At 40.9% G+C, this 14,685-nt stretch overlaps 1 protein-coding gene across 2 annotated transcripts in view; it reads left to right on the forward strand.

The window, feature by feature from the left end:
• MYO18B (myosin XVIIIB) overlaps window positions 1–14,685 on the forward strand; it is a 263,608-nt gene that overhangs the window by 233,639 nt on the left and 15,284 nt on the right. For both annotated transcript variants that reach the window (XM_024239878.3, XM_054543243.2), the window contains 2 exons: window positions 2,647–2,691; window positions 4,073–4,210. In XM_024239878.3, the coding sequence (XP_024095646.3) occupies window positions 2,647–2,691; window positions 4,073–4,210 (183 nt within the window). The remainder of the gene's footprint in view (window positions 1–2,646; window positions 2,692–4,072; window positions 4,211–14,685) is intronic.

Here is a 14,685-nt window from a genome sequence, read left to right on the forward strand (position 1 = left end):
ATTGCAGATCATCTCATGATAAAGGTGTTAGGTGCCTTCAGCATTTGTTCATACAATAAACGTGAGCTGTAGTTCCCAGAAGCTCTTAATTCAGCCTCTTTATTTTAAACATACTCTCATTTTTATGGAGACCATCTCAAATGGTAGGAAGCATGGGGTCCAGGTCAAATATCACTCTTGGTATGGACAGTATTTCATCATGAATGAACAAACAGACCACCTGGTGGGTCTTGACTTCAGCCTTAGATATTCTGTGCAAATTTAGTGAAACAGGTTCATAGGCAAAAGCAACCAATGTGCAGATACTATAGAAACGTAGGATTAATAAGCAGCTATACTTTCATCTTTTTTATTTGTCCTTGTGGCTAGCTCTCTTCCAGATCAGAAGCTTAGGAGGAGCTAGTAAGGATTGCTGATAATCTTAGGCTCTTATAAGATTGCCTCTTTAGATTCTTCACTGTTTCCCCCCCCCCCCACCCACATTGTGACACAGAGATTAAGGGTGTAACAGTAGTTAGCAGTGCAATGTTGGGTCATGCCTGTTCTCTGCTTCTTCGTCATATAAACTATTGGCCTAGTAAATGCAGATCTTCCTGTTAAGGTAGAAGAAGCATGGAGATTAGCTATTGTAATAGAGTCTGGCGGAAACTGAAAGACAAACTCTAAATGAAGAGAGTTTAACAAAAGGACTATTTACAAAGGTGTGAGGAAGCCCCAAGGTATAGATGGCGCAGCACCTAGGGAATAGTAGCAACTGAGAGCAGTAACTCCTGCAAGGTCTGAAGGGAGAAAAAGAGGGTGCAATTGCTGGAATCCAGAAAGAAAGAGAGTGAGAGAGAGGCCTGATAGGAGGAGCTCTGGCCTTTGGTTGAGAGCTGGAGCCAACACAAGGAAAGGCAGTAGAGAGAAATTCAGAAATCCAGGACAATAAGTACTTCGGCTTCCCTCTCTTCCCTCCTTCCTGTCAACTGTCAGTTGCATTCCCTGTTGGCTGAGTCCAAGAGAAAGCCATGGGTTAGGGAACCCATTGATGTTGTCCATACAGATTAGCCCCCTGTATGGACAGAGTGGGTCAGAGAACAGGAGCATGTGGAAGAGTAAAGAGATGAGAAGATGCCCAGCATGATTAGACATCATGAAGGGAATGGGTCTCTAGTGCTGCAGAAGAGCCCTTTGGAAGAGGGTGAATCTGAATGCTGAGTCCACCCATGGGGCTAGTACTCATGGAGTCAGCCGGGGTAAACAGTGAACAAGAACTAACACCAGCGTGTGCTTTGATTAGCTATTGGGCTCTAAAGACTTTCCTGAGTGCTGGATTCAAGTAAAGATTGGTGTTTAGTCAAAGTAGGTGAGGAAGTACTCAAAATGTAAGTGAATGGGTGACTGTGTTCCAATAAAACTTTTTCCCTGTACAGAAACATATTCCCTTGTTTTGGGGATTAGAATGTGAACATCTTTGGGGACCATTATTCTGCCTCCTACAAGGCCATTCACAAAAGCTGCTTTTGTTCCACTGCAGAGTCTTTTTCTTTAAAAGGGCTAGATAGTAAATATTTAGCCTTTTCATGCCATGTTGTCTTTGTTGCACTACTATTATGGTGCAAAAACAATCACAGACGAAAATCTCTATTTATAAAAATAAATGGTAGGCTAGAATTGGCCCATGGCTGTTGTTTACTGACTTTTCTTCTGTTGGATTCACCAAGCATTGTCTGAGAACTTCTGGTCTGGCTGAGCTTTGGGGCTGAAGGATGAATAAGACTTGTTCTTGGTCCAGAAGGGGTGTTGGTCACTGCCTGGACAAGTGCATGTAACTAGAAGCCCCCAGGGTGACAGGCTTTTGAGGGTGGGAGCCAAGGAGCAGCAAGTGCAGCTCTTAGAGGAAACAGCTTGATCTTCTAAAAGAGGAATTGTCCAGATTACAGCAGAGAATACTGAGAAGCCCCAGCCTGACGATCCAGATTAAAATGATGTCCTAGGTGTCTGAGGTTTGTGGTTTGGCTGTCTGCACCCACCCACTGAACAACTGCATGCTGCTTAGGAGCATGAGCTTAACAGGCCTGGGATCAAAAGCTGTGTGACTTAGACAAGTGTGTCAGGTTCCTGATCTCTAAAATGGAGACACATGGGGTAGGTAGATGAGATTGTGTGGGTAGCATATTTGTTGAATGGAGGGATGCTCTCTAAAGAACAGCTACTATTGTAATTAGTATTGGAGTTTCCCACAATGCCCTGGGAAGCTGCCCTGCTCCATGTCTGATTTGCTAGCACTCACAAAGAACATACAGCTAATACCTTGCTTGTTAGCAATAACAGTGCTATTAATAATAGCAGTACTAGTTGTACTAAAACGAGTAGCGGTAATGGTTGCTACCACTTAATTAGCACTATCTATTTGCCAGGAACCATGCTGAGATCTTTACAAGGGTTATCTCACTTACTCTGCTCCATAACAGAGCCCCATTATTTGCCACATTTTAGGAAGGAAGAAAGGAAGCTCAGGGAAGGCAAGTGACTTCCCTGAGATCACACAGGGGCAAAGGTTGGAAGTGGGATTCACACTCATGTCTGTCTAACGTCAATAACCATGTTTCCAAGTCCCTGGCAGCACGAGGATAACACACTGTTTCTTGTGCCTCTTACTAGTGTCCAGACGGCAGTGGATTGTGGCAGCAGTGGCAGAAAAGAGATGTAAGTTAACCCCAAGTAGAACCGAGCAGCTCACAAGGGTGAGCCCCTGGCTCTCAGTTTGCAGAGGGAACATGCATGTCCACTTGGAGAATTATCAGTGATGCCCATGAGACTAATGCCTTCATGGTCATAACATATAGTACTAGGAACATCGTATTGAACTGCCCTGGTTCTTTTAGACAGAAAGAAGCCTATGCCTTCTCATGCTACTGTCCTCAGACACCTTCAATGGCTCCCTATTGCCCCAGAACAGACTTTTTACACTGATGTTTGTATTCTGCACATTCAGACCCTTGCTTTCCCCTCCAACTGTGATTTCTGGTTTCCATATTGTTTATGCCCCGACCTTTATGACCTCCGTACCTATGTGTACATGATTCCTTCCACCCAAAATTCCATTCTTCAGTCCCTGCGTGGCCAAACCCTAACCTCCAAAGAAGATGTAGCTCAACTTTCACTACTTAATGTCTTTCCTTAGGCCTCCAAGATGCATATCAAGGCTCCCTCTTTGAAAGAAAAATTTATTAATACTTTATAGAGGCACAGAGGGTAGGTTTTATTAGAATCTACCGTTACTAATGCTTTATAGAGGGACAGAGAGCAGGTTCTAGTAAAACCTACCCTCTGTACCTCTATAAAACATTAATAATTTTTAAAATTTTTACTGTTATTTATAGAAATGTTAAGTTCATGTGGACAAGAACTGGTGCTTGGCATAAATAGAGCATCCTATTAAAAAACTATATATTATAATGTATATACACATACACACATATAAATAATATTAATATACAAATATACACACATACATATACACACACATATACATAATGTTGAGTGAGTATATCAACTTACGTGGTTTCATTGAGAACCTATGAGAACCCCCTCCCTTTCTGTGCCACTTTCAGAATCAGGGGACATAAAAGTAGAGTCCCTGTTTTAAAGATGATCCAGATAAGGTAAGGAAGGAGTTAAGACCTTCACACTTGATGTATTCCTTGAACATATCAAATTCAATGCCAAACTTTACTCCTAAATTGGAGAGACCTCAACATTTGTATTGGAGTGTGTATCTCCCCAAGGAAGAGTGCCATGATTAATAGCATGGGCATTGAAATAAAAAGAAACAGGGTTTGCATCCCAGTTTCATCATTGACTAGCTGGGTGACCTTGGCCAAGACTCCAGTTGGCCTCTCCAAATCTCAGTAATTCCATCTGTGTAACTATGACAGCACTGGCTTCTACCTCTCTGGGATGGTGAGTGAGGTTATGCAGGTATATCACTTAGCACAATGCCTGGCTTATGCTATGGGTTAATATCTAATTATTGCTGATACTGTGGTTGTCATTGTGCTGATGGTGTCCTGCAATCTTATTCTAGGGATAACGTCTCCATCCTCAGCTCCCAGCCAGAGGGCAGCCTGCAGTCCTGGTTGAGCTGTACTCTGTCCCTGGCCACAGACACTACGAGGACTCCTTCTCGACAGTCAGCCACCAGCAGCCGCATCCTCAGCCCCAGGTAAGAGTATCTCCCTGCTGCCTCTGGATGGCTAATAGCTTGAAGAATCTCAGACTTTGAAAGTTGTTGTTGAAGTCTTTCATTGTCTCTGGCATAGGCAAGAACAAGCATGGTCCTGAAAGTCTGAGGTATAACTCTGCCACTTCCTAGCTGTGTGACTTTAGGCAGATCCCTTACCCTCTCTGACCCTCTACTTCCTCATCTGCAGTAGATGGGAATATAATTTTATTTACTGATCCAAATAGTTGAAGCAACGAGGACCTAATGCAGTCCTCAACAGAGCATGGTTTTCCAGCTTTTTAAATAGCACAGGGTGAACATTTAAAAAAATAGTAATAGTTGTTATAGTTGCCTTCTACTTAAGGCACATCATACTCTTTTTTCCATTTATGGGTAATTACACGTTCAAAAAATTTTTAATAAACATATTCACTTAAGTTTTTTTAATGGAGAGTCATTATAAAGAAATTGGGCCAGAGGATTTATCACCTGGAGATTTTAGCTTTATTTGAACTTTAGCTTTATTTTTAATTTTATAATTTCCTTACCACAGAAAGGGATGAATTCAAGTGTGGCCTGATATGGGAGCCTCACAGATCTACAGAATTGCCAACAATAACCGCCTCCAATTAATGGGCCTTTGGATTCGCCCTTAGTTGCACAACTTCTATCATCCATCTTCCCTCTTGCTTTTCGGCTCCATTTCTCTGAGCTCACTTGGTTTCCCTTTTCAAGGGTTGCCCTCTTGTAATTAGGAGTTAATGGCCATAAGTCAGAAATTATGGATTAAGAGATGCATAATTAAGATGAGATGCACACAGTTTTTGTGAACAGAAGGACCAATATGATAAGACTGGAAAAATCACAGACTCACGGAGCAAACCCAGACAACCCCTTCCTGACTCAAAACGTGTTTGCTTTGATGCAGGGGATGTCTTTACAAAAAGAAAGGAGTGGGAGTTTATGCTAAACTTTTGGGCCTATTTGGCAAATGGCAAATGTCTGGTGCATGTCTGCAGATAATCTTAGGCTGAAAGACTTGATGTAGAAAATATCAAAGACAGGCTCCAAGAATGGGTTGCTTCTGGGGAGCTAATTAAAGCAAGATTATCTGATTACTGCTCTTAGTTAAAAACAAAGGCCTGTATGAAGAAGGGAATTGTGTCGTCTGTGAACTCCAAACTATGAGGACTTTATCTCTTCTGAAAACTAAATACCTTTGCTTTAGCCTGTCTGCCAGTGGCAGCAGGAGAATTGGAAGCAGCCAGAGGAGAATGTGAATGCCCATTAACATAATAACCAAGTTTCGTAATTATAATTATATTAGGGTGGATAATAAGGATCCTAACCGATGAGTCGCAGCCTAACCTAAGTTGTTTGGCACCTGTTTGAATGGGAGATGGTAGGGTATCATGGTTTCGGTGCAGGATCTGAAGTCAGAGCTGGATTCCAATTCTTTTTTTTTTTTCATTTGCTATACATGTTTAAGATATAATTGGCAATTGTCCAATAACAAAAAGTAGGCACTCTTTACATTGTAATGGCCTGTTGAAAAGTTTTAGAATTGTTATTCTATACAGAGATTCATCTTTAATCAGTGTTCTGGCTGCTTCCAAATTCACTGAATTCTCTAGCACTGGATTAGAAAGCATAATCTATAGGAAAATGTACACAATGTATAGTTTTTAAAGTAAACTTTTTTAGAACAACAAGAGAAACCAGTACATATAACTTTCAATAAGCATTTATCAAATGCTTACTATGTGTGGACCCGGACATAGATTTAAAAATAATATTCCAATTCTTTATTTGCATATCTGCAGCTGTGAGATTTTGGGCAAGCTGCTTAACTTCTCTGTTCATGTTTCCTCCTGAGTAAATCATGATTGTTGTCAGGGGTAATGTGGTGATGCACAAGCCACTCTTTACTCAGAGCCTGGCACCTAGAAAGAGCCACAAAAAATTAGCCATTTTTATCAGCAGCAGTAACTATTTGATGCCCGGAGGAATCCCAGGAGATAGACTTCACTGTCTGTCTTCATGTTACGGAAGAGAAATCTGAGACTCAGAGAAGGGAGAGCAACTGATCCATGCATAGATGGTCTTACAGCTCCTGCAGCGGCACCTCAGGCAAGGTGGGTCTTCAGCATCTCCCAGAGAGCCCTATCCAGAGTCTCTTTCCCTTTTCTCTTCCCTTTCCCCTTCCAAGTTCTTGGGCATGTTCAGCTGCTGTTTGGAGTGAAAGTGCTTGCACCAAGAACAGGGAGGGGGCAGGAGGCAAGGGAGATACTTGCACATCTGTAAGAAGGGATTTCTTGTCTGTCTTCCTCATGGCCACATCCCCAGGGCTGGCTCACAGTTGGTGTTCAATAAATGTTTGTTGAATGAATAACTGACCAGAGCATCAAAGCTGGAGCAGAAATATTAACTGTGTTTGGTCACAGCTCAGCATTGATTGTGGCGCAGAGAGGGTTGGTAGTTCACTAATAGCACAAAGTAGGTAAGTGGAAGAGCCAGAATTTGAACCTAGGTTGGAATCCCACCAAAGCCTCTATTTTATTTGCCACGCTACCACAGCTCTCTGACATTCATCCAGGAGGTAGATCACTCACCTGGTAAAGTTTACTGGAAAAATCTAACCTCTGTTTATTAGTACTAAAACTGCCTAAGGATTATTATTCAACCTTCAATATTCAGCCAAGACAAAGTGCTACTGGGCGCCAGATCCTATGACATTGAGCTCTAAAAATTATGAACCCCTTCCTTTGAATATGTTTACAGCTTGAGGACTCAAGGCATTCTGAGTTGCAAAGGACCACTGGGATTATCCAGCCCAACTTGCTCAGTATATAGATGGGAAAACCTGAGCTCTGCAGAGGGAAATATCTTATCCAAATTTATAGTGTGAACTGACCCAGAGTACAGGTGTCTTGACTTCTAGCTCTTTTTAATTGCACAAGCGATCTATGAATACTTCCTCTCAAAGAACTTAAATATATTAGAAGGCTAAAATCCCCTTGGCCACCACTGTAGTCTTAAGCTTCCTTCTCAGAAGGATCCATCATCTTCAGTTTGGTGTATATCCTTCTATATCTTTTTCTATATGTATATATCATAAACATATACATGTACTTTTAGCAAATATATAGCATATTTGTGGGATTTTAAAAAACATAAATTATATAATTATGTGTAATGCTTTTCATAAATTTTTATAATATACTTCTTTCCCTCAACAATACACCTTGGAGATCTTTCCTTACTAGTATGCATAAATTCATCTCATTCTTTGTAATTCCTGCACAAGCTGCCATGCTTTATTTAACTGTAGTGTCTTTATTTCACTTTTAGGTGCTTTCCAGATATTTGATATTAACTTGTCAAGCTTTGAAAAACACACATCCTTATAAACATGGGTAAATGATTCTCTGGATCAAAGGGCATTTGCATTTTAAACTCTAATAGATATGAGTGTCCTTTCTGCTAGGAGACTATATCATAGTAGAGAACAGGACTCCTATTTATACCTGCTCCCATATTACCTGGTGCGTGGGAAGACTCAATAAATGAGCCTCTTGGATATATCCCATTTGACTGAGAAAGAAGGTCACTCTAAAAACAGGAGAGAGGGAGAAAGCAGTCTTCTGCCAACAAAATAAAAGCATTCCCCACATTATTTATAAGGAGACGTCAACTCAAGAGAAATACACCTAAAGCATTATGATTTACAGCCCAGGAATCATGCTGCTGCCGCTGATAAATGCAAGCGCTTCTGGAGACGAAGACACTAAATTACCTTTGTGGTCACAGAGAGGGAGTTTATGGGCTGGGTGGTGGCAGTCACACTTTGTTCAGGAGTTTCTCTTAACATCTGGCCGCAAGTGGTGCCTGGGCTGTCCAGGGTTTGGCATGCTTACGTCAGTCCCTGTTGCATGCCTGGCCTCTCCTTCTCACCCTCCTTCCACTGCTCTGTGGATGAGAGTGCGAGGGCAGTGAGGCTTTCCCAACTTCTTCTTACCCTTACAACACATTGGGCTTCCTGAGCAGGGTCTAAGCCTCATTTCTTTCTAGATCCTCACCCCAAGCCCAAAAAAACCCTAGCCATGGTCACTCACCCTGTTCTGCAAGGTCCACATGCTGACAGGCATGACGACCTAGCTGTAGAGACTGCCAAGGTATTGTCATCGGGCAGTCGCTGTTCTCATTTCCTGGGCAATTATTCCAAACCATCCTGACTTCCCTCTCATCTCTCCCCATCACTCTCAGGAGGCACCTCCACTTCTGTTTCATTCAAAGTAAAATAATAATGGCTTTAACTTCTGCTGTGATGTATATGCATTAATCTCTATCTGCTCCCATATTCCCTCTGGTCTCAGAAGATGAGGTCCAGTCCTGCCCTGTCTGAAGCTGATTGGGATCCAGGTCTTCTTCCCCCCTAAAACACTCTGATTCATCTAGTGTCACCTCTGTCTCTTGTGTCCTCAACTTTCCTTGTTTCAGTTCTTCCCCCAGAGGTTATAAACAGCTGAGGTCCTCCCCATCCTAACCATGTCCTCGTCCATCACCCTGCTGTCCTATTGAGTTACTGTTTTTCCTTCCTTTTGATTCAAGCTTCTCAGACGTGTTGTTAATAGATACCATCTTCACTTACTCCACATTTATGCCTCAATTTACTACAGCCCAGAGACTGCCCTGCCACTCCATTGAAACCTTTCTCACTGTGTCAGCAGCTTCCAGAGACACAAATCAGGGGACGTTCTCTAGTCTTTATATTTTCCTGGACTTTTCCCCACTGTTGAACATTTCATGGAACTCTATCTGCTTGGCCTTGACAAGATTTCTGTTCCTTGGTTCTCCTCAAACTTCTCTTCCCTGGTCTTTGTCTCACGACCTTATATCCAAATGCCAGGGTTCACAGGTTACTGCCCTCACCTGGCTGATTCTCTCTCCACCTGATAGCAGGCAATTCTCCTTTTGTGATTTTGGCTCTGCAGCTTTCAGCAGGTGACCCCCAAATACAGATGAACAGTCTTTATATTCTCCCAAGTTTTAAATTTATGTATGTTATCTTATTGTCTACACTGATCACCAACCAGGTATCTCCCTGATGTTTTAACTCAGCATATCCAAGAGGAAACTCATCCTGCCCCACCAGCCCTGTGTTATCAGGATCACTGAGTGGTTCTGTCATTCATGAAGCACCACGTTGGAGCCCTTGTTATCTTAGGTTATCATTCCCCTCTCTCATCCGCATATTCAACGAATCCATAAGTCTTGTATTCTACCCCCCACCCAAACAAATACTCTTTCTGCTTCTCTCCATCCCCCACTGCCAACACCTTTAAGTCAAGCTACCATAATTGTGCTCCTAGACTCTCGCAAAGACCTTTCAACACCACCTTCCTTTGGTCCATCCTCTATACTTTAGCCAGTTTGATTCCTCTAAAAGGAAAATCTGGTTTCAGTGGCTCCTCATTGCCTACAGCAATGGTCCAAGAGTGCAGATTGAGGGCAGAAGCATGTGGTGGGCCCAGAGAGTTCAACAGGCAGGGCCTGACCAGCGGGCCTGGAAAACACACTTCAAGAAAGTAAAGGGTAGATCTGTTTTCTAATACAACCGCTCCTTTACTAGTTCCTGACTATGAGCAAGTTACAGTCTCCGAGTCTCAGCCCCTCCACCATTAAATAGACTTTAATAATATTCCCTTTGCAGAGCTGAAGAATTAACAACTGTAGCAAATTAGCACTCTAGAGTGCTCATTGGAAGGCCTGCCACCAAGCTGGTGTTTAATAAGCAGAAACTCCCTTCCATCCTCTGTCCCTCATTCCAGAGCAGGTCAGGTGATGCTGCTGTGCCAAAGGCATGGATGCTGACAGGCAGGACTAGGGAAAACTAGGACTGGGTGCTCCACATACCAGAGATTGCAGAAGTGGACTAAACTCACAGCAGAAAACCATGAGCACAACATAAAACTTCTTGGCAGTGAAAGTGGAGTTTTGGTGAGCTCAATTTTAAATATGTTAAACTTCATGTGTTTGGGGACATCCAAAGAGAATTGTCCAGAAGCTTTTTAAACTCTGACCTGGAGCCCTAAGGAGATACCAAGAAACCTCTGCGTAATGTTAGGATTCTTATGAGTGTAGGTGACATAAAACCCGTCAACCTGGCCAGAGTAAGAAGGAGCATTTGTTATTTCCTGTAGCTGGGAAACCAAAAAGGAAAATCTTGCTTCAGGCATTACTAGATCCAGGAATTCAAAAATGATCATGGGGATTTGGTTCCCCACCAACCTCTCTGCTCTGCTGTCTTCTATGTTGGTTTCTTTCTGGGGCAACAAGATGGCGGCCAACAGCTCCAAACTCATGCCTGCACCATTCTGAGTCCAGTAGTAAAGAGAATTTCTCTCTTCTTCACAGTTTCACAAAAAATGCAAGCCTGAGTGAGCCTGAACCAGTCAGAATGGACAAGGGGACTGAAGGAGCCTCTTACCTTTGGCCTAAGTCGGTCTTCTTACCTGGCTCTTGGAAATTCCCACCAAATCATGAGAACATGAAGGGAGGAGGGGTTCCCCAAAGGACAATGAAGGGCCTTACCTGAAGCAGGAGAATGAAACTTGGTAGATGAAAACTATAAGCATAGAAAATATTTTCCACCAAGGGGGAAGCTGAATGAACTACAGGAATGGGCAAGACTATGAAGAGAAAGAATGGTGGGGAGGAAGGAAACATATTAGAGTGTTTGGGGTCCCCATTCAGTAACCTTGGGAAATCCAACTGAAATGGTGTCTCCTGATCAGAGACTTTATTTATCCCTAAATTTCAATGGCCAATCTATCACCACATAATTAGTGATGCTGTGCTTTGAATTTATTACCAACCCTGGCTTTCTACTGTTGCTATTGGACTTGTACCATATTGCAATGTGAGCATGGAGATTATTGTATAAATTATTCTCACTCACATAATCATCGTGATTTTAATTACTGTGTAATCTTTGCTAATTACTGTTGTATGTATCATTTGCTTTGGTGCCGATTTAACACAACTGCTTTTCGTTTGGCTAAAAGATGGCATTACAACTTTTCCTTTTTGCAGGGGAAAATTTGCTTTCTGTAAACATTTGCAGCCCCAAACTCTTGGCTTGCAGTTCTTGGTTTAAAAGGAAAGATCCAGACCCTACCACCAGCCCTGTTTGTTTTTATTTGGGATAAGGCTGGCTTGAATAAGTAAAAACATCTAAATTACACAGTAGTGTCTTAAAACAAAAAGTTGTGTTACTTTCAAAGAAGGGCAATTACTCTACTACAGACAGGAAGCCAAAGATGGGTCATGTGAGGGCTGCTTAAATGATGAGATAAGACTCGTTTGTAATTAGTTCATTAATTATGGATATGTGAATAAATGGTACTTAAAAACAGCTCGTTCCCAAAGTGGGTTAAGCATCTGATGCTAATCTTATTTCAATAATACATTTATTTACTGGTCTCAGCATTCTTAGAACTGGAGCTCAGGATAATTTTAATCCATCCTGGAAATACTTAATGAATGGGCCTCTCATGAATATGGTTTTGTGTCTTCCTAGGACATAAGGAGTCTTTTTAGTTTTATCAGTATTAGGAAGATTAGTGGAAAAGATTTTGAAACTGAATGCACAGAAATATTAAATGCAAACACATTAACCATGGACCAAAGGCCTGAGCAAGTGAAACCAGGTGAAGTCTGAATGTAGACATAGGATTTATCCTTAGGACCCAAATCCCTCTCAGACAGGTATTTATAGGAAGGAAGGCTGTTTCCTGTCTAGAACTCGAGGTCTTGGATGGTAGGTCTGTGGACCTTTTAGAAAATTTGAGGCTCACCTAAGCTGCAAGTTTGTAGAAAACTATTTGGATACATCATTGATGGTTCAGAACATTCTTTTAAAATCTGTGGTTCTCTGATTAAGCTAAGGTTTTGTTACACAAATTTACCATTGAAATATATATACAGGAAAGTGGATCTTGAGGAAATTTTCAAAAAATTGATCATACCTAATTAATTTGTAATTACTAACAAAATCAAGACTGGACCATTACAGTGCCCCTACAACTTCCTTGTGCCCATTCAAGCCACCAACCTCCTCCTTCCTCAAAGATACCCACCATCCTGACTTCTAACACTGTATATTAGATATGCCCCTTTTTGAACTGTGTAAATGGAAGCATCCAATATGTCCTCTTTTGTGTCTGGCCTCTTTCTTTCGATATTATGTTTTCAAGATGCGTCTACACTATTGCATGTAGCAGTAATTCATTTATTTTCATTGCTCTATAGTCTATATCAGTGGTTCTCAACTGGAGGCACTTCTGCACCACTACCCACCTCAACAGGGGACAGCTGGCAATGTCTGGAGACATTTTTGGCTGTCATGCTACTGGCATCCAATGGGTAGAGTTCAGCGATGTTGCCAAATATCTTACAATGCACAGGACAGGCCACATAGAATTATCGGGTCCAAAATGGCAATTATACCACCACTGAGAAACCATAGTCAATAATATGCCATTGTGTGAACATAGAGTAATAATTAATTTATTCTATTATTAATAGACAGGTTGTTTGTGGTTTCCCATGATTATGAATAGTATTACTGTGAACAATCTTGTACACATCTTTTGTTGCATGAATATACAGATTTCTGTTGGGCGTATACTCAGCAGTAGAATTGCTAGGTGTGTTTTCAGCTTTGGTAAATACTGTCAAAACAGTCATTCCAATTATGTAACCATCAGCAGTGAATGAATGTTCTGGTTGCTCTAAATCCTTGCCAACGCCTGGTTTTGTTATTTAAAAAATTAGCTATTCTAATAGGTGTTAGTAGTTTCAGATTTTTGTCTTCACTCACATTTCCCTGGTAAATAAACCTTTTTATATGCTTATATCTTCATTTGAATATCCTCTTTAATGAAGTGTCTGAGAAAGTCTTTTGTCCATTATTTTTATTCTTCTTTGGTTATCCATCTCTTTTGTATTGATCTGTAGTCCTTTATTTATTCTAAATGCATGCCCTTTATAAGGTATGTGGGTTTTCTTCCACTCAGTCACTTACCTTTTTCACTCTCTTAATGGTTTATTTTTATAAGAAAAGTTCTTAATTTTAATGTAACCCAGTTTATAATGTTTTCCTTTATGGTTGGTACTCTTTATATACTGTTGAAAAATTATTTGCCTACTTTGAAATCATGCAGTATTTTCTTATTTTTTGTAGACATTGTATTGATTTACCTTTTATATCTAGATATACAATGCATCATGAATTGATACTTATTTGTGGTGTGAGGTAGGGCTCACTCTTTTCCATATAGATATCGAGTTGGTCTAGCACATACATTTTAGAGAAATGATACTGTCCACATTACACAACAGTATAAATTTGTCATAAATCAAGTGATCTTATGTATATACGTCTGTCTATTCTATTTCACTTTTCTATGTGTCCATCCTTGAACCAATATAGCATCTGGAAGTATAAGTTCTCCACATTAATTCTTCTTTCAGGTCAGCAAATGACTCTCAGGGAAAGTGCCACATCATACTGTATTCACCTTCAGTGTATTTCCCTCTTTCCAGGATTTGGCCTTTTGAGTCCTGGCTGCTTTGATGGCTTTCCACTGTCCTTAAATTTGAATTCTACTTTTCTGGCTTTCCAAGTAGTGCTGGTGCAAGCTAGTAGCGCTGGTGCAAGCTATTACATCTGGAAGCTGAGTGCTGAGCTAGGCTTTTATTCTCTTACATAAATAAACATTTTTTTTTTCTAATGTACACTTCCACCAACAGTGTATAAGCATTCCTTTTTCTCTGCAACCTCACCAGCACCTGTCTTTTTTTGACTTTTTAATAATAGCCATTCTAACTGGTGTGAGTTGGTATCTCATTGTGGTTTTGCTTTGCATTTCTAATGATCAGTGATGTTGAGCTTCTTTACATATGCTTGTTGGTGACATGTATGCCTTCTTTTTAAAAGTGTCTGTGCATGTCCTTTGCTCACTTTTTAATGGTTTTTTTTTTCTTGTACATTTGTTTAAGTTCCTTATGGATGCTGGATATTAGACCTTTGTCACATGCATAGTTTGCAAATATTTTCTCCCATTCTGTAGGTTGTCTGTTCACCCTGTTGATAGTCTCTTTTGCTGTACAGCAGCTCTTTAGTTTAATTTGATCCCTTTTGTCAATTTTTGCTTTGGTTACAATTGCTTTTGGCATCTTCGTCATGAAATCTTTGCGTGTTCCTGTGTCCAGAATGGTATTGCTTAGGTTGTCTTCCAGAGTTTTTATAGTTTTGGCTTTTACATTTAAGTATTTAATCCATCTTGACCATTGTAGAAAACAGCATGGTGATTCCTTAGAGACCAAAAGCAGAAAAACCATTTGACCCAGCAATCCCATTACTGGGTATATACCCAAAGGAATATAAATTGTTTTACCAGAAAGACACA

This window comes from Pongo abelii, chromosome 23 (assembly GCF_028885655.2).
Source record: "Pongo abelii isolate AG06213 chromosome 23, NHGRI_mPonAbe1-v2.0_pri, whole genome shotgun sequence".
Lineage (NCBI taxonomy): Eukaryota > Metazoa > Chordata > Mammalia > Primates > Hominidae > Pongo > Pongo abelii.